Source organism: Ovis canadensis, chromosome 9, assembly GCF_042477335.2.
Source record: "Ovis canadensis isolate MfBH-ARS-UI-01 breed Bighorn chromosome 9, ARS-UI_OviCan_v2, whole genome shotgun sequence".
In the NCBI taxonomy this organism is placed as follows: Eukaryota; Metazoa; Chordata; class Mammalia; order Artiodactyla; family Bovidae; genus Ovis; species Ovis canadensis.
This window is the reverse complement of record NC_091253.1, coordinates 98,386,299-98,405,374: the sequence shown is the minus strand read 5'-3', so window position 1 is coordinate 98,405,374 and position 19,076 is coordinate 98,386,299. Positions and strand designations below refer to the sequence as shown.

The window sequence follows — 19,076 nt, the reverse complement described above, 5'->3', positions numbered from 1 at the left end:
CCAACTCTCACATCCACGCATGACTTCTGGAAAATCCATTGCTTTGATTATATAGCCCTTTGTCAGCAAGGTGATATCTCTGCTTTTTAATACACTCTCTAGGCTTGCCATTGCTTTTCTTCCAAGGAGCAACCATCTTTTAATTTCATGGCTGCAGTCACCAGTGTGACCATATCTAATCTATATGTTATTACATTATGAGTGTTTGACTCTCTAGATAGAAGTTATCCATATCTCTTTTAATATTTTAATTTGTTTTGAATTGGAGACCATAAAAAGAAGATTTGATATACATCACTTAAGCTTTTGATGAGTAGTTGAAGTGGAAGGGACTGTCTCCATGGATATAACTTATTACACATGTGCATTGGATGCATTTGGTTCTCCATAAATTTAAGATACATTCATTCACTCTTTTTTAATTCATTCATTCAATGACTGTCAACAATGGCATGTCATCAACTAGGGATACCAGAAAAATCAGACAGAGATCTATAAACCTGTATAATCTGCCTCAGGAATAAGAAAAAAAAATTAAAAAAAACAACTAGGGATTATTGGCACACTATATCATTGGTATAGCGCATGTCAAAATCCAAAACTGCGTGAATAGGTGATCACAACTTAACTCTGACCCCCTAATTCTGCTGCATTAGGAAAACTTATTTTCCTCAATTTTGACAATTTATTCTATTTCATTCAAGTTTCAAAATATACCCATCTTCTATTTCTCCTCCCCTGAAGGGTAGAGGAAGTCTGTATAAATGGTGGATTGAGAGACTACTATGGTTATCCTCTGTCAGAAATTCTTCATAGCATTTAACCCTGGTGTGTGTGCCACAGGCACTTCATAGGATACAGTGAGATCCTCTTTGGGAAGGAGATCAAGAGACATCCATCTTCAGATTAGGTCTTTAATAGTTGGGATTCCTTTTGATGCAGTGGTCTCAGTGTTAGTGATACAGAAGACATTCCCAGGATTCAGTGAAGTGTGAAAGTGCTAGTCGCTCAGTCATGGTCAACTCTTTGCAACCCCATGGACTGACTGTAGTTCACCAAGCTCCTCTGTCCATGGAATTCTCCAGGCAAAATTACTGGCTGCTGCTGCTGCTAAGTTGCTTCAGTCATGTCCGACTCTGCACGACCCCATAGACGGCAGCCCGCCAGGCTCTCCCATCCCTGGGATTCTCTAGGCAAGAACACTGGAGTGAGTTGCCATTTCCTTCTCCAATGCATGAAAGTGAAAAGTCAAAGTGAAATCGTTCAGTCATGTCTGACTCTTACCGACCCCATGGACTGCAGCCCACCAGGCTCCTCTGTCCATGGGATTTTCCAGGCAAGAGTACTGGAGTGGGCTGCCATCACAATTCCCATCTCCAAGGAACCTTCCTGACCAAGAGAATGAAACTGGGTCTTCTGGTAAAGAATTGCAGGCAGATTCTTTACTGTCTAAACCACAAGAGAAGCCCGAGATTCAGCTTCCTTTCAAATCTCTGGTTTCAGAGTGGCTGGCCTAAACAAAGTTTCACACATTTGGTTTTATTTTCAAAATGTCAGTAAGTATCATTTATTTCAAATAAATGTTGCATCAAATACAACATTTGAGTGCAGTCAACTATGATAGAGTTCTTTCAAAAATGCTAAAATATTTATAAGAACTTAAAAATAAATGAAAGGTGGGAAAATATTTTAGTAGCCAATATGAAGATTAAAATTTCAATTATATGGTCTTGCTTTTATAAAAATTCAAATATATTCTATTATAGTTTGCGTTTACATAAACTTTATTTTTCTTTTCACTGCCATTTGCCTATCTTCTATCTTTTCTCTCTCTTTTTTAAAATTGCTTAATACATAAATTTTGATGGTGACTTTTTGTTTCAGGAAAAGACAAAACTGGAAAATCAACATAAGGTTAAATTAATCCATAAGTGCCCGTATTATGTGGAGTGGCCTACTTTATCCATATATGAACTAGTTACATTCACTAAATGGAAAAAATTTCCCCCAGGTCATGGTGAGCTTAATGCAATTTTGGATTACTTTCTTTACATTATATTATTGAAATTTGTAATTTCTCATAATTTTAATATTTTTATAAATATTATATTAAATATATAGAATGTTTTATAATTTAATATTTTATATACTATTTTGTCACATGTGTTTCTCTAATATATTTAATGTTAACTTTCAGTTGGACATTTAGATTGTTGCTTTTTTAATTAAAAATCATTCTGTATTGATTCAAAGGGTGATCTCAGAAGTAGAGTTACTTCCACATCCTCTATTTCTCCCCGTAATCCCTACCCTTCTTGACTTACCCTTGCTGTCAATGTAAGGACCAAAGTATATGCAGTAAGAAATTATAGTCATCTTTTTGTGTGTGTTATCTTGCAAGAACACATATTAAGTTGCACATTTGGTTGTCTGAACCCATGCTGCACATTATCAGGGAAAATATCATCACACAGATTAGTTAAGATTAAAAGCAGGAGCCACAGTAGTGATGTGGACTATATTTCCAATATTTAGACCTGCAATGATGCATGAACATGTCGGATTACATATACGCAAAAAATGTAGGTGCACTGAGTTATTTTTACAATATTTTCATCTATGAGAAGTGTACTAAATAAAAGATGCCAACTGGAATGGGTTGATTTTGGATCCCACAAAACTCATATGTTGAAGCCCTAATCTCTTGTTGTTATTCAGGCGCTAAGTCATGTCCAACTCCTGCCACTCCTTGGACTGTAGCACACCAGGGTCCTGTGTCCTCTGCTATCTCCTGGACTTTGCTGTAATTCATGTCCATAGATTCGGTGATACTATCTAACCATCTCATTCTCTGCTGCTCCCTTCTCCTTTTGCTTTCAGTCTTTCCCAGCATCAGGGTCTTTTCCAATGAGTCGGCTCTTCACATCAGATGACCAAAGTATTGGAGCTTCAATAATAATAGTGAATATTCAGGGTTGATTTCCTTTAGGATTGAAAACTTTGATCTTGCAGTCCAAGGGACTCTCCTAAATCTTCCCCAGTACTGGTTTGAAAGCATCAATTCTTTGGCACTCAGCTTCTTTATGGTCCAACTCTCACATTTATATACATCAGTTCAGCTCAGCTCAGTTTGGTTGCTCAGTCATGTCCAACTCTGCAACCCTTTGGAGCCAGGCTTCCCTGTCCATCACCAACTCCCAGAGTTTACCCAAACTCATGTCCATTGAGTACGTGATGCCATCCAACCATCTCATCCTCTGTCATCTATACATAGCTACTGAAAAAAAGTATAAGGACTATAAGGACTTTTGTCAGCTAAATGATGTCTGTGCCTTTTAGCACATTGTCTAGGTTTGTCATAGCTTTCTTTCAGGGAGCAAGTGTCTTTTGATTTAATAGCTACAATCACCATCCACAGTGATTTTGGAGCCTAAGAAAATAAAATCTGTCACTCTTTCCACTTTTCCCCCTTCTATTTGCCATGTAATGATGGGACCAGATGCTATGATTTTTAACATTGAGTTTCCAGCTAGCTTTTTCACCCTTCTCTTTCACCCTCATTAAGAGGCTCTTTAGTTTCTCTTCATTTTCTGCCATTATAGTGGTATCGTCTGCATATCTGAGGTTGTTGATACTTCTTCTGGCAATCTTGATTCCAGCTTGTGATTCATCCACCTCTATGTATAAGCTAAATAAGCAGGTTGACAATGTACAGTGGCCTTATCATACTCTTTTCCCAGTTTTTGGAAATTTCCCCAAAAGCCAGTCATTTTTCCATGTCTAATTCTAATTGTTGCTTCTTGACCTATAGATAGGTTTCTAAGGAGACAAGTAAAGTGGTCTGGTACTCCCTTCTCTTTAAGAATTTTACACAGTTCATAGTGATCCACAAAGTCAAATGCTTTAGCATAGTCAGTGAAGTGGATGTTTTTCCGGAATGTCTTTGCTTCACCCATGATCCAGTAACTGATAGCAATTTGGTCTCTGGTTCCTCTGCCTCTTCAAAACCCAGCTTGTACATCTGGAATTTCTCAGTTCATGTACTGCTAAATCCTAGCTTGGGGATTTTAATGATGACCTTGATAGCACATGAAATTAGCTCAATTGTATGATAGTTAGAACATTCTTTGGCATTGGCTTTCTTTGGGAATGAAATGCAAACTGACCTTTGCCAGTCTTGTGGCCAATACTGAGTTTTACCCAATTTGCTGATATATTGAGTGAAGCACTTTAACAGCATCATCTTTTAGGATTTTTAAACAGCTCAGCTAGAATTCCATCACCTCCACTAGTTTTGTTCATAGTAATGTTTCCTAAGGCCCACTCGACTTCATATTCTAGAATGTCCGACTCTAGGCGAGTGACTGCACCTTCCTTGTACAGTTATTCAGCGTATTCTTGCCACCTCTTCTTTATCTCTTCTGCTTTTGTTAAGGGCCTTATTGTTTCTGTCCTTTATGGTGCCCATTCTTGCATGTAATGTTCTCATGATACCTCTAATTTTTTTTTTTTGAAGAGACTTTAGTCTTTCCCATTATATTGTTTTCATCCATTTCTTTGTATTGTTCATTTAAAAGGCCTTCTTATCTTTCCTGTGAAACTCGGCATGCAGTTGGATATATCTTTCCCTTTCTCCCTTGCCTTTCACTTCTCTTCTCTTCTCAGCTATTTATAAAGCCTCCTCAAACAGCCCCTTTGCCTTCTTGCAGTTCTTTTTCTTTGGGATGATTTTGGCCACTGTCTCCTGTACATTGCTATCCCCCATCCATAGTTTTTCAGGCACTCTGTCTACTGCATCTAATTCCTTACATCTGTTCGTCACTTCTGCTGTATCATTGAGGGACTTGGATTTAGGTTATCCTGAATTGCCTACTGGTTTTTCCTACTTTCTTCAGTTTAAGCTTGAATTCAAATATGATGCTACTTAGATGCCTTTGGGATACAACTAAGTCATGAGGCTGGAGTCCTTCTGAATGATATTAGTCCCCTGAAAATTAGGAAGTGAAAGAGTTGATCTCTTTTTCTCAGCTATGTGAATATACTTTAAGAAGACAGATATCTGCAAACCAGAAAGAAGGCTGTCATCAGATATTGAATCTGTTGGCACCTCGTTGTCCCAGCCTCCTAAGTTCTAAAGCAAATGTTTACTGTTTAAGCCACTCAGCCAGTACTAATTGTTATCACAGGCAAAACTAAGTCACTAATATAAGAGGAACTATGGTAGGTGGGTCAGAGTCTTGGATCTCATTCAGTCAGGAATCACTGTGGTGCCCGAACTCAAACCTATAGATCCTAATTGCAATGAAGGATGTGATCAGAAGAAGGAGAACACTTCTGAATTAAGTTTAATACTAAAGTTCTAAAAAGAATGAGTCTAATTTATTAATTGCAAAATGTGACTATTCTAATAATAAAAGTATGTTGAAAACGTGGTGGAATCTGGCTACGACATTATTTGAGGAAGTCACTACATAATAGGAAAGTGAGGTTTAGCATAGACCATATAGATGTTTCAATTCTTGAAAAAAAAAAAAAAGTACATTATGCTTCAAACACTGACTCCCTAATAAACCTGTTCAATTTAGTCTGACTCTGCACACTTTGCTGAATTTGTTCCAAGTTTTTTTCTGTGCTTTTTTGTATATTATTTATCAGTTTTTGAAATGCAGCTTTTCACCCACATTTAGCCAAATATTTATTTTTGTCTTGCTTATAAAAGTTGAATACGATATGTTGCATTTTCTTTCATGAAATATTTTTTTCCTAATGATGTATTCATTTTTTGGCCAAAAGTATGTTTAGAAGACAAGTAGTAAACTGATCTGTAAAAAATTGGAATTTAGCATTTGTAGAGTCAGTACATGTATTGTATAGAATTATTTTTAAGTTGAGTGTTTGGATTTACCATAGGGTCTTCCTTTTGTATTAGAAATATCAACTCTTGGCCCATACTTCAGTTCCAGGGCCATCTTATATAAGAATTTCATAGCCTTGACTATTTATCAGGATCTTAATAGTTCTGAGATGATTTGAAAGGTCAGAAGAAACTGTAATCAAAGAGATTTTTCAGCTACATGAACCAAAAGGATACAGGGTTTGGAAAAAGGGGAGCAGTCATGTGTGTTTTTTTTTAATTTACTTGATTACTAATGATGAATAATTTGTGTTTCAACATAAAATATTTAACTTTAAGATCAAAAAATTAAGAAGATCCTGACTTGACACATAGTTTCTTAGACATGCTGGGTTCAAGTTTGTTTTTGGTGAATGTATTTTGCACTAATGGTGGAAACTATTATATTGAAAAATCCATGATTATATTTTGCAAGTCAAAAGTTACACTATTCTTCTTCTGTTCCCAATTGTTTAAATATTTCATCCTTATTCTTTAACAGTTAAAAAAAAAAACATTTTTCCTCCTTAAGGAAGAATGGCAATTTCACTAGATGATTCTCAAAACTTCTTTCAGCTCTGAAATACTATGGTTCTCATAAATAAACATACTGAAGTGAAGAATAAGTTCTTTTAATCTAATTTTCTTTTATGGTGCTAGCAAACATGATGTATCAAAGAGAAAGCATTAGATATAATCCATCTCAACTTTACTCAAGATTTATTTTGAACTTTTATCAGAAAATGTGAAGCATAGCTCAAATTATACTTTCATTATCTAGATTCGAAATTAGCAGTTGCATGAATTCCAAAGCATGATTATGTGTGTTTTGATCTTATTTTAGGAAAATATATTGGTGAAGTTTCAGAGAGATTTTGTTATTGAAAATCTTGATAGAACTTAACATTAATCCCTGGAAATCTATGATATAAGTAAAGCTTACTTCTGGCTCTATTCCTGTGTTAACTTGTCTTTTTTTCCTTCTGCTTCATTTGCAAAAGGAGACTGAGTATAATGTATGTGTACAAAATCTTCCCTGGTGATGTTTTTTGAGGTGTGATTGACTGGAAAATGGCAACCAGCTGATCTCACTAATCAGCCTATGTCTATGTGTATCATGTGTATAAGAACAAAATGGTAAATTCGTTAGACATCAATGAACCATTTGTGCAAATTTTATTGTTATCCTGCTTATGTCAATACGCTCCATGTTTTCCAGGTTGGGTATGATGCAGCAAGCATAATAATTAGAGATACTAAAAATGTATTATTCAATTTAGTTTTAAAAGATAAAATATGCACATATAACAATTGTGAAAAAAATCTAGACTTCACAAACCAAAAATGGAGAGTTTTAGCCACAACGTTTCTACCTAATGTTTCTTTGTGTGTGTGTGTATATACATGTTTTTATTTTTATTTTATTTTTTTTTACTTTACAATATTGTATTGGTTTTGCCATACATCAACATGAATCCACCATGGGTGTACCCCCCAAATTTTTGACATCTGTCTTTGCAGATGAATTAACTATGGAGGGTATCAAAACTCTTAGCCCCAAGGACACTCTTGAGCATCCCAGAATCAGGTTTATGTCTTGGAGTGCCAGTGATTATGCTGTGTTTTCCTTTCTCTCTTTTTTTCTTTTTTGCATTAAGTGAATATTTTGTAATGTAGCATATTACTGCATTTAATTATTTTAATAGACTTTACTGCTTAAAGAAATTTTAAATTCATGCAAAAACTGAACAGGCGGTACAGAGAATTCCCATATATCACCTGCCCCTGATCTTGAATGCTACCCCTGATTATTAGAATATTCCACCCAAGTGGTTCCTTTCTTACAGTAAATGCATCTACATTGAAACATCATCAACAAAGCCCATAGTTTATCTTAGCGCTCATTTTTGGTTTTAGACATTCTGTAACTTGGACAAATAGACGTATGTCCACCATTTTGGTATTGTGCATAGTACTTAATGCCTTAAAAATTCTCTGTGCTGTACACATTCATCTCTTCAAACCTCTGGCAATCAGTGATCTTTTTACTGTTATCTTTTGACTTTGCCACTTCCATATTGTCACTGAATTGAAATCATACCATAAATATGTAGCTTTTCAGATTGGTTTCTTTCCCTTTAGCATTTAAGTTTCTTCCAAATCTTTTCATGGTTTGTTAGTTAATTTCCTCTTAACACTGGATATATTCCATTGTCTGGATGTAACCCAGTGTGTTTAACTGTTCATCTACTGAAAGACATCTTAGTTGCTTTCAGGTTTTGGCATTCTGAATAAAGCTGCTAATAACATTTGCATGCAGGGTTTTCTGTGAACATAAGTTTTCAACTCCTTTGGGTAAACATTAAGGAGTGAAATCACTGGATAATATGATAAAAGTATGTTTTATTTCATGAGAAAGTAAAAAACTGACTTCCAGTGTGGTTGTACTATTTTGTATTTCCACCAGCAATGCGACTTCCTGTTGCTCCTTGCTGGCATCAGCTGCTGTCAGTGTTCTAGATTTTAGCCAAATAGATTTGCCTTAATTTTAATTTCTCTGATGATATAAGAGTGGAGTACATTTTCATGTGCTTTTTGATTGATATATCTTCTTTGGTGAAGAGTCAAATTCTTTGTCCCATTTTTTTAAATTAGATTTTTTTGCTTTCATATTGTTGAGGTTTAAGAATTCTTTATATATTTTGGATAACAGTGTTTTTCAGATATGTCCCTTGCAAATATTTCCTCCCAAAGTGTTCCTTGTCTTCTCATACTCATAATACAATGTATTTTTGGAGAACAGAAGTCTTTAATTTTAATGAAGACATCACTAGACCCAAGAGACATGGGTGTGATCTCTAGGGTCGGGAAGATCCCCTGGAGTAGGAAATGGCAACCCACTTCAATATTCTTGCCTGGAAAATTCCATGGGCAGAGAAGCCTGGAGAGCTGTAGTTCATGGAGTTGCAAAGAGTCAGACAAGACTGAGCACATACCCAAGTGAGCAAGTCAAGTTGTTTCAGGACCATTTGTTGAAGAGACTGCTTTTCCTTCATAATATTATTTTACTCCTTTGTTAAAGATCTGTTCATTGTGTATGTGGAGTACATTTCTGGGTGCTCTATCCTGTTTCACTGATGTATTTTTCTGTCCTTCAGTCAATATCACAGTCTTATTTACTGTTGCTTTATAGTGTTTTGAACTCCAAGCCAAACTTCAGCAATATATGAACTGTGAACTTCCAGATGTTCAAGCTGGCTTTAGATAAGGCAGAGGAACCAGAGATCAAATTGCCAACATCTGCTGGATCATTGAAAAAGCAAGAGAGTTCCAGAAAAATTCTATTTCTGCTTTAATGACTATGCTAAAGCCTTCGACTGTGTGGATCACAATAAATGATGGAAAATTCTGAAAGAGATGGGAATACCAGACCACCTGACCTGCCTCTTGAGAAACCTGTATGCAGGTCAGGAAACAACAGTTAGAACTGGACATAGAATAACAGACTGGTTCCAAATAGGAAAAAGAGTATGTCAAGGCTGTATATTGTCACCCTGCTTATTTAACTTCTATGCAGAGTACATCATCAGAAACACTGGGCTGGAAGAAGCACAAGCTGGAATCAAGACTGCCAGGAGAAATATCAATAACCTCAGATATGCAGATGACACCACCCTTATGGCAGAAAGTGAAGAGGAACTAAAGAGCCTCTTGATGAAAGTGAAAGAGGAGAGTGAAACAGTTGGCTTAAAGCTCAACATTCAGAAAACAAAGATCATGGCATGTGGTCCCATCACTTCATGGGAAATAGATGGGGAAACAGTGGAAACAGTGTTAGATTTTATTTTGGGGGGCTCCCAAATCACTGCAGATGGTGATTGCAGCCATAAAATTAAAAGACACTTACTCCTTGGAAGGAAAGTTATGAACAACCTAGATAGTATATTAAAAACAGAGACATTACTTTGCCAACAAAGGTCCATCTAGTCAAGGCTATGGTTTTTCCAGTGGTCATGTAGGGATGTGAGAGTTGGACTGTGAAGAAAGTTGAATGCCAAAGAATTCATGCTTTTGAACTGTGATGCTGGAAAAGACTCTTGAGAGTTCCTTGGACTGCAAGGAGATCCAACCAGTCCATCCTAAAGGAGACCAGTCCTGGGTTTTCTTTGGAAGGAATGATACTAAAGCTGAAACTCCAGCACTTTGGCCACCTCGTGCCAAGAGTTGACTCATTAGAAAAGACCCTGATGCTGGGAGGGATTGGGGGCAGGAGGAGAAGGGGATGACAAAGGATGAGATGGCTGGATGGCATCACCGACTCAATGCACATGAGTTTGGGTGAACTCCGGGAGTTGGTGATGGACAGGGAGGCCTGGCGTGCTGAGATTCATAGGGTCTCAAAGAGCCGGACACGACTGAGCTGAACTGAACTGAACTGAACTCAGATGAACTGAATCCAACTAAGTCCTGCTGGATCTTTCTCTTTCTGAGAGAGAGGAGTTGAATTCTCTAAACTTAATAGTGGATTTGTCCACTTATCCTTGAGGTTCTATCACTTTTGCTTCACATATTTTGATGCTCCGTTGTTAGCACATACATGTTAAGTATCATTATGTTTTCTTGGACAACTGACTTCTTTATCATCATGTGATGCCCCTGTTCATCTCATAAAATTCCTTACTTTGAAGTTTGTTCTGTCTGAAAATAACATAGCTATTTGTGCTTTCATTTGGTGAGTACTAGTATGGTATATTTATCTCCATAAAGTTATTTCTAATTTATATGTGTCTTTATATTTAAAGTGGGTTTCTTGTAGACAACCTATCATTGGGTCTTTTTTTTCCTTTTTATCCACTCTGATCATCTTTGTCTTTTAATTGGTACATTTAAACCATTGGCATACAGAGTTATTATTGATACAATTTTATAATATTCGCCATATTTGTTACTGTTGTCTATTTGCTACCATGGTTCTTTGTTTCTGTTTTGGCTTCTACTCACTTTCTGCCTTTTTTGATTTTAATTATTTCATATGATTCATTTTCTCACCTTTCTTAACATGTCAGTTTTACTGTTTTCAGTATAAACATTTTTACTGTTTCTTATGGTTGTCCTGGAGTTTACAATATACACTTATTACTAATCCAGGCCCACTTTCAAATAACTCATTGGTCCACAGTTAGTGTGAATACATTGTATTGGGTTGGCTAAAAGGTTTTTTTTTTTTTTCTCCTTAAGATGAATCTAAGTGGTGCTCAGTTGTCTTAACTTCATTTGAAACTGTTTTGTTAGATGGTATTGTGGCAGCTGTCACATCAGCATCATTTTTAAAAAAATTACCAAAATTGGTGAATTTTTGTGTAGCCACTTTAATATCAAAGATGTAAGGGAAAAAGCAACATCTTTCAGCACTTATGCTTTATTGTCTTAATAAATATAAAAATGAAGCTGAAATGCAAAAAGAAAAGATTTATGCAGTGTATTGAGAAGGTGCTGTGACTGATCAAACATGTCAAAAGTGGTCTGCAAAGCTATGTGCTGGAGATTTCTCACTGAATGATGTTCCATGATTAGGCAGGCCAGTTGAAGTTGACAGCAATCAAACTGAGACATTAATTGAGAACAATCAACATTATCCCATTACCCTAATGCAGGAGATAGCTGACATAATCAAAATATCCAAATCAAGCATTGAAATTCATTTGCACCAGTTTAGTTACATTCATTCCTTTGATGTTTGGGTTCCATATAAGTTAAGCAAAAAACCAGATATATAAAGAAAAACCTTCATGACCGTATTTCTGCATGCAGGTCTCTATACCTAAGCATAATGAAAATGCTTTATTTTTAAAATAACTGGTGACAGGTGATGAAAGTGGATGCAGTACAATCATGTGGAATGGAAGAGATCATGGAGCAAGGGAAATGAACCAGCACCAGCCATACCAAAGGCCAGTTTTCATCCAAAGAGGGTGATGTGGTGTATATGGCAGGATTGGAAGGGAATTCTCTGTTATGAGAACTACCAAGTTTCCCTGGCAGCTCAATTGGTAAAGAATCTATCCACAATGCAGGAGGCCCTGTTTTGCCTCCTGGGTCGAGAAGATCCCCTGGAGAACGGATAGGCTACCCCCCACAGTATTCTTGGGCTTCCCTCATGGCTCAGCTGGTAAAGAATCCTCCTGCAATGAGGGAGACCTGGGTTCAATCCCTGGTCTTGAGAAGATCCCCTGGAGAAGGGAAAGGCTGCTCACTCCAGTGTTCTGGCCTAGAGAGTCCCATGGACTGTATAGTCCTTGGGGTCGCAAAGGGTCAGACATGGCTGAGCGACTTTCACTTTCACTTTCTCTATTATGAGCTCCTTCTGGAAAACTAATTAGTTCCAACAAGTAGTGTTCCTTATTAGAACAACTGAAAGCAACACTTGATGAAAAGTGTCCAAAATTAGTCAACAGAAATGCATAATCTTTCAATAGGAGAATGCAAGACTGAATGTTTTTTGATGATTAGGCAAACTGTTACAACTTGACTGGGAAGTTCTGATTTATTCTCTGTATTCACCAGAAATTGCACCTTCGGATTTATGTATATTTCATTCTTTATAAAATTCTCTTAATGGAAAAATTTTAAATTTTCTGGAAGACTGTTAAAGGCACCTGGGTCATTTCCCTTCTCCAAAAGATAAAAAGTTTGGGGAAGATGAAATTATGAAGTTTCTTCAAAAATGGCAGAAGATAGTGGAACAGAATGGTGAATACATTGTTCAGTAATGTTCTTGGTGAAAATGAAAAATATGTATCTTTATTTAGAAACCAAAGGAACTCTTTGACCAATCCAATAGTAATAAAATAATCCTTCCTCTCACCTCTTCTATCATTGCCATCATTAATTTTACTCATATACAACATAGTTAAGCAGATGCATATTTATAAGCATACATATTCAAATATAGTATTTCATTTTTGTTTTGAACAAAGTGTTATCTGTTAAATAAACTAAAAACAAAAAGTTTTTATTTTACTTTAATTTTTATCCTTCCCTGATAATTTCCCTTTCTTTATATAGAGTAGAGTTTCTGGCCTATATCATTATCTTTCCCTCTAAAGAATTTATTTTAATATTTGTTACAAGACATTTCTAGGTCTTCAATTTTTATTTGTCTGAGAAAGTCTTTATTTCTCCAGCTACTTTTGAAGGATAATTTTGCAGAGTCCAGAATTTTCCACTGGTAGATTTTTTTTTTCCTCTTAATATTGTCAATATTTTACTCCTTTCTCTTCTTGTTTTCAAGGTTTCTGAGAAGGAGCTGGTTGTAATTTTTATCTTTGATCTTCCATATGTAAGATATATTTCCCCCCCTTTGGCTTCTTTCAGGACTTTTCTTATCTCTGATTTTCTATATATTGGAAATAAAATGCTGAGATGTGGTTGTTTGGGTTTCTGTTCATATATATATATATATATATATATACATATACATATATATATATATATATATACTTTTTTTTTTAATAGAAGAGGACACTTATGCTATATATATCCTGCTTGATAATCTCTGAGCTACTGAATGAGCATATGGTTTGGTGTCTGTTACTATTTTGAGAAATTCTCAGTCATTATTAGTTCAAATATGTCTCCCTTCCTTTCTTTCTTCTTCTTCTAACAGTCTCATTAGGTATGTTATACCTTTTATAGTTGTCCCACAATTCTTGACTATGCTTTCTTTTTATCTTCTCTTTGCCTCTCACTTTTTGATATTTCTAATTGGATATCCTCAAGTTCAGAGAGTATTCCTCAGCTGTGTGCAGTCTGCTGATAACCCTTTCATAGACATTGTTGTTTTTTTTTTCTGTTATGTTGCTTTGTATTTCCAATATTTATTTTTGATCTTTCATAGAACTTCCGTCTCTCTGCTTCCTTTGTCCATTTGTTCTTGCTTGTTGTCTACTTTATTCATTAGAACCCTTAGCATAAAAATTCCTTGTTTGATAATTCCAGCATCTCTGACATGTCTTGCTTACTCTGTCTTTTCTATCTGTGATTTTTGTTTTGTAGTATTTAATTTTTTCTATTGATATCTAGGTATCAATTTGCTATAATAGGTTTTAGTTATGAGGTTGTAAGGTGTAGAGGGAGGAGGTCTCCACCTTATCATGAGCCTATGACTCTCAAAGGTGAACTTCACACATAATCCAGTCTTCTCCCATTCCTATTAGAGAGGAAAAGTGAGTCAGAGTTGACTGGAATTAGATATTTCCCTTCAATTCAGTTAACCATTGATAAAAACCCTGTTAGGTTAGACTTGATCCACACAGGCCTCAATAAGAACAGAGTATGTGGTCTTATCTCATGTCTGAGTATAAGAGTGCTGGCAGAGATCCAGCAGGTAAAACCCATAAAAGCATGTGATTCTCTGTTGCTTGGATCCCCTGGGGTTTTAAAATCTCACATTTATCTACAGTGAGCCTTCTGCAATTCATTAATTACAGTGCTATTCTTTCTACCTCAATCCTGGTTCTTATGGAGATTTCTACTCTAGTAAGTTATGATTCTCTGTATTTATTTGTTAATATCTTCAATTCTGTGAGTGGCATTTTGACCTATCATCTCATTTCTCTTATGATTTAAGAATTCTTGAATTTTTTCAGTTTTCCACTTGTTAGGATGCAGTGGTATCTCCCAAACTCCTTATATGCTGGACTGGAAAAATCCTTATATTTTTCTTTTGCTATACTTGTTACTTCTTTAATGTTTGTTTTAGGGCAACTGTACACATTTCAATTTATCAAAACCTGCTTCAAATTTACTAACTTATTTCCAGTTAAATATAAAAATACTATAATATATAGCTCTTTTTCCTCTTTCCCTTTTGTGCACTATTGTTGCATACATATTTCTTTTCTTTTTGCATACATATTTTATTCAAATATATTACAAACTGAGCTAAAATTATCATTATTATTTTATGTAGTCATGTTTTTTTAAAGAAACTGAGATAAAGAGATGGAAAGTATATTTACAGTGTTTGCTGTTTGATAACCCCTATCTTAATACCAATCGTGCTATGTCACAATTAATGGCTTAAGAATGAGTTTTCTTAATAGACTCTGGAATGTATCCATCTTATTTTCCAGTATCCAAAAAAGTGCTTACAATTTGTAGGCCCTTGAAATATATGTTGAAAGAAAAAAATGAACTAATGTTTTGATGGCAATGTGTGCCTTTAGGCCCTAGTTAGCACATATTTCTTCCAGAAGTAATTAATTTAACCCTTGACTGGTCAGTATGGATGGATTGTTGGTGGTGGTAGTTTAGTTGCTAAGCTGTGTCCAACTTTTTGGGACCCCATGGACTGTAGCCCACCAAACTCCTCTGTCCATGGGATTTCCCAGGCACAAATACCAACGTGTCCTCCATTTTCTTCTCCTGGGATAGACGTGTTGCATCAACACTAAGCATAAATTTTCTTTGAGAAAAATGCTATTTGTTGGTTTAATCTTAATATACTTATATATAGTATGGACCATAAAGAAAGCAGAGTGCCGAAGAATTGATGCTTTCGAACTTTGGTGTTGGAGAAGACTTTTGAGAGTTCCTTGGGCTGTAAGGAGATCCAACCAGTCAATCTTCAAGGAAATCAACCCTGAATACTCATTGGAAGGACTGATGCAGAAGCTGAGGCTCCAATACTCTGGCCACTTGATGTGAACAGCTGACTCACTGGAAAAGATCCTGATGCAGGGAAAGATTAAAGGCAGGAGGAGAAGAGGGTGACAGAAGATGAGATGGTTGGATGGCATCACTGATTCATTGGACATGAACTTAGGCAAATTCTGGGAGATGGTGAGGACAGGGAAACCTGGCATGCTGCAGTCCAGGGGGTCTTAAGAGTCAAGACTGAACAATAGCAACATATTTAAACATATTTTGTTGTCAAATTTTGATTCAAACAAACTTTTTGTTTTAATATTGCTGAGTAAAAATGTAATATATATATAATATAATGTAATATATGTAATACATAATATGCGTAATATATGTAATATATATATCATTGCATTCAGTCAACCACCAAGAATTCTGGCAGGCTACAACATTTTCAATTCATATCCAGTTAAAATAGAAGCCAGTTAAAATTTGATATACTGTTAATGAGACAGACATTAGCATGATATTAAGAACGCCACCAGGCAAAGGCAGTTTGAAATTCTGTTCTCTTAAAGAAATCACCTGGGGCAAAACATTTTGAATCTATCAAACTGATCATTTTTATTGCGAGCCATTATGTGCATATCTCACTATATATGCAGTCAACTTCTATAATGTAAGGGAACGGAAGTGGAACAATGTCTGATAAATATACATATCATCTCCTTCCTACTTTTAACTTTGTCATCATACACATTGTTATATTCTCATGAGAAATAACTTTTGCTTATGGTGGACTCTGCACATTGTATTCGCCTTTGTCTCTTCCATACACTTCTAACCTGTCTTAGTCTACTGTGAAGGCTAGAAAAGCTAAAGATTGCATCTCCTATATCCACTGTAACTGCTTTAATTTTGATTATGGCCTGAGTGCTGCCTTGCAGATATGTTTACACAAAGTTTGGAAGAAGTCAGGGAGCAGCTCTTCTTATGAGCCTATGGTGTTTCTGATCTGATTCCCAGCATTACTACAGATCATTGGAAAGATAGAGGTCTCCTCTAAGCGCTTCATACTGTGGGGGAACATTTTCACTGTCTAATTTTTTTCCCCTGACTCTCTAATTGTGTGTTTTTTATTTTAATATGTTCTTTATTTAGCTGCACTGGGTTTTACTTGTGGCATGTGGCATCTAGTTCCCTGACCAAGAATTGAACCTGAGCCCCTGCACTGAGAGCCCACGATCTTAGCCACTGGACTAGCAGGGAAGTTCCCGACTCAAGAGTTTTGAAACAAGGTTCCATGGCCCTCTGACAGTTGTTTTTTTTTTTTTTTTTTAACATCTTCTAATAAACTGGTTTCTATTTAAATTTAGATAAAAAGAGCCTATTGTTTGTATTCAGAAACCAAGATTAGTACCCTGGCTGCTTGTTGTATCAAAGATAATTTCTTTTGTAAACAAGTACTTTTTCATAATTTCTTCATTTGACTTTTAGTCAAGTAACATTTTTACTAAACATTTATTATGTGAAAAACATGCTAGCTGCTTTGGGGAGATTAAAAGAAGTGCCTTTAAAGTCAGATGAAATCAAGTATTTGAGTAGCTATCATGTAAAGTTTGGGCTTCAAAAGTGGTTCAGTGGGTAGAGAATCTGCTTGCAATGCAGGAGACATGGGAAATGCAGATTTGACTCTTTCTGGGTCAGGAAGATCCCAAACCTCTTCCCGTATTCTGGAGAAGCCCTTGGAGAGATGAGCCTGGTGGGCTACAGTCCATAGGGTTGCAAAGAGCAGGACACCACTGAAGTGACTGAACATGCACACGCGTAAGGTCTGGTTCTGATCTCAAAGAATTAATGATTACAAAAATATATAAGATTGAGAGGGAGAATGTTTTGGACATGATTGGACAGTGCCTGAGAGTGATAGTTGTAGGTAGGAAAAATATGAGTCAATACAGGGCTGCAGATGTTAAATCAAAACAATGCACCTTTCAAGTGCATCTTTATAGAGTGCCTCATTCAGGTCAGCGATTATTCACCAGCAATGCGAGTTCAGTCAATACCATAGAGATCTGAAGCATTTTAACTGCCAGATTTATATGCATGTGCCTTATTTTACAGCAAATGTGGCATCATTAAATATTTTCAATAGTAGAAGAGGCTTGAAGAAGGAAAAGTTTGAGAGGAATGAATTAGAGATATATGAGTGATGAGAGACACTAGAAAACCAGGAAAACAGATAGCCATCTATTTTGGTAGTTGTTTAGTCGCTAAGTTGTGTCTGACTCTTTGCGACCCCATGGACTGTAGCCCGCCAGGCTCCTCTATCCATGGATTTCCCAGGCAAGAATACTGGAGTGAGTTACCACTTCCTTCTCCACGGGATCTTCCCAACCCAGGGGTTGAACCCTCATCTCCTCCGCTGCAGGCACACTCTTAACCACTGAGTCAGCAGGGAAGCCCATTTTGATAGTGCAGAGGCGGGGGGAAAAAAGGCGCTGGTGATGCTAATAACGGAAGGAGATTTATGTGAGACCTATTTTAATTGTTCAAGGTATTGCATGAAATAGACCCTTTCAAGTACATTTTCAGTACGCCCTTGCACTGTTAGCAGCCTACACTACGTTTTGTTTTTGTCTTGCTTTTTAAAAATATCAACCAGAATACATTTTTGCTGCATAGATATGTGTAGATCTTGGATTTCAGCCTAAACTCTTACTCTAGTCACCAACCAGGATTCTCAAGCATGGTTTTAAATGAATCTGTGCTCTCCCTCAATACCTCAGAGTTAAAACAGTTTCTCTAGTATTTCCCAAAGGTAATTAAATACAGACTACCCCATCCCCATTCTCAAAACATTTGTGAATGTAAACAAGTATTTTATGTTCATGGAACAGATGCTATTTTTCCTACTAAGAACCCAAAGCAAGCAGAAGTTTCTCAACGACTTGCTACATCTATGGACAGATAATTGTAACATGCCTTCATTGAGAAACTTGGTATTATGTAATGTTGTTTTATTTATTTTTTTTTACTTCTTACCTTGTACAAGCACACGTATTTCCTCTTTTCTCAGTTTGGTCATTAAAGCCCAAGCTCTTTGGTTGCTACATTCTGCCAATGTTCCCAAAGCTGCTGAAAGACCTGTCTACCACTTGATTTTTAACCTTATTATTATTACTAATTTATATTTTGACTAAAGGATTTATAATGCTATAGATCATCTAAAGATACAATTTCAGAATATGTACATTTTTATTATTCTAGCTTATACATTTATTTCTTAAATCCACTTAAGTATAATCCAAAATTTCTACATGGAAATTTTTTTTGTTATAATTAATTTCACATTTCAAGAAACCTTTTTTTTTTTTTCCATGAAGTGGCTCTCTTTTTTTAAAATTTTTCCTTATAATTTGATAATAGACTTATTTGCTAGAGTAATAATTAATAATGGAAATGTGTAATGACTATATAAAATTTAACAATTTTATCGACATCCTATGAAAAAGCTTTAGTTTATCATATTAGGTTG

The 19,076-nt window shown here is 35.9% G+C and overlaps 1 protein-coding gene across 1 annotated transcript in view; it reads left to right on the top strand.

Annotated features, from left to right (window-relative positions):
• The window catches only part of CNBD1 (cyclic nucleotide binding domain containing 1), a 494,192-nt gene that overhangs the window by 342,783 nt on the left and 132,333 nt on the right, over positions 1 to 19,076 (top strand). Inside the window, exon 10 of the mRNA XM_069600350.1 lies at positions 1,885 to 2,017. Coding sequence (XP_069456451.1) covers positions 1,885 to 2,017 — 133 coding nt within the window. The remainder of the gene's footprint in view (positions 1 to 1,884; positions 2,018 to 19,076) is intronic.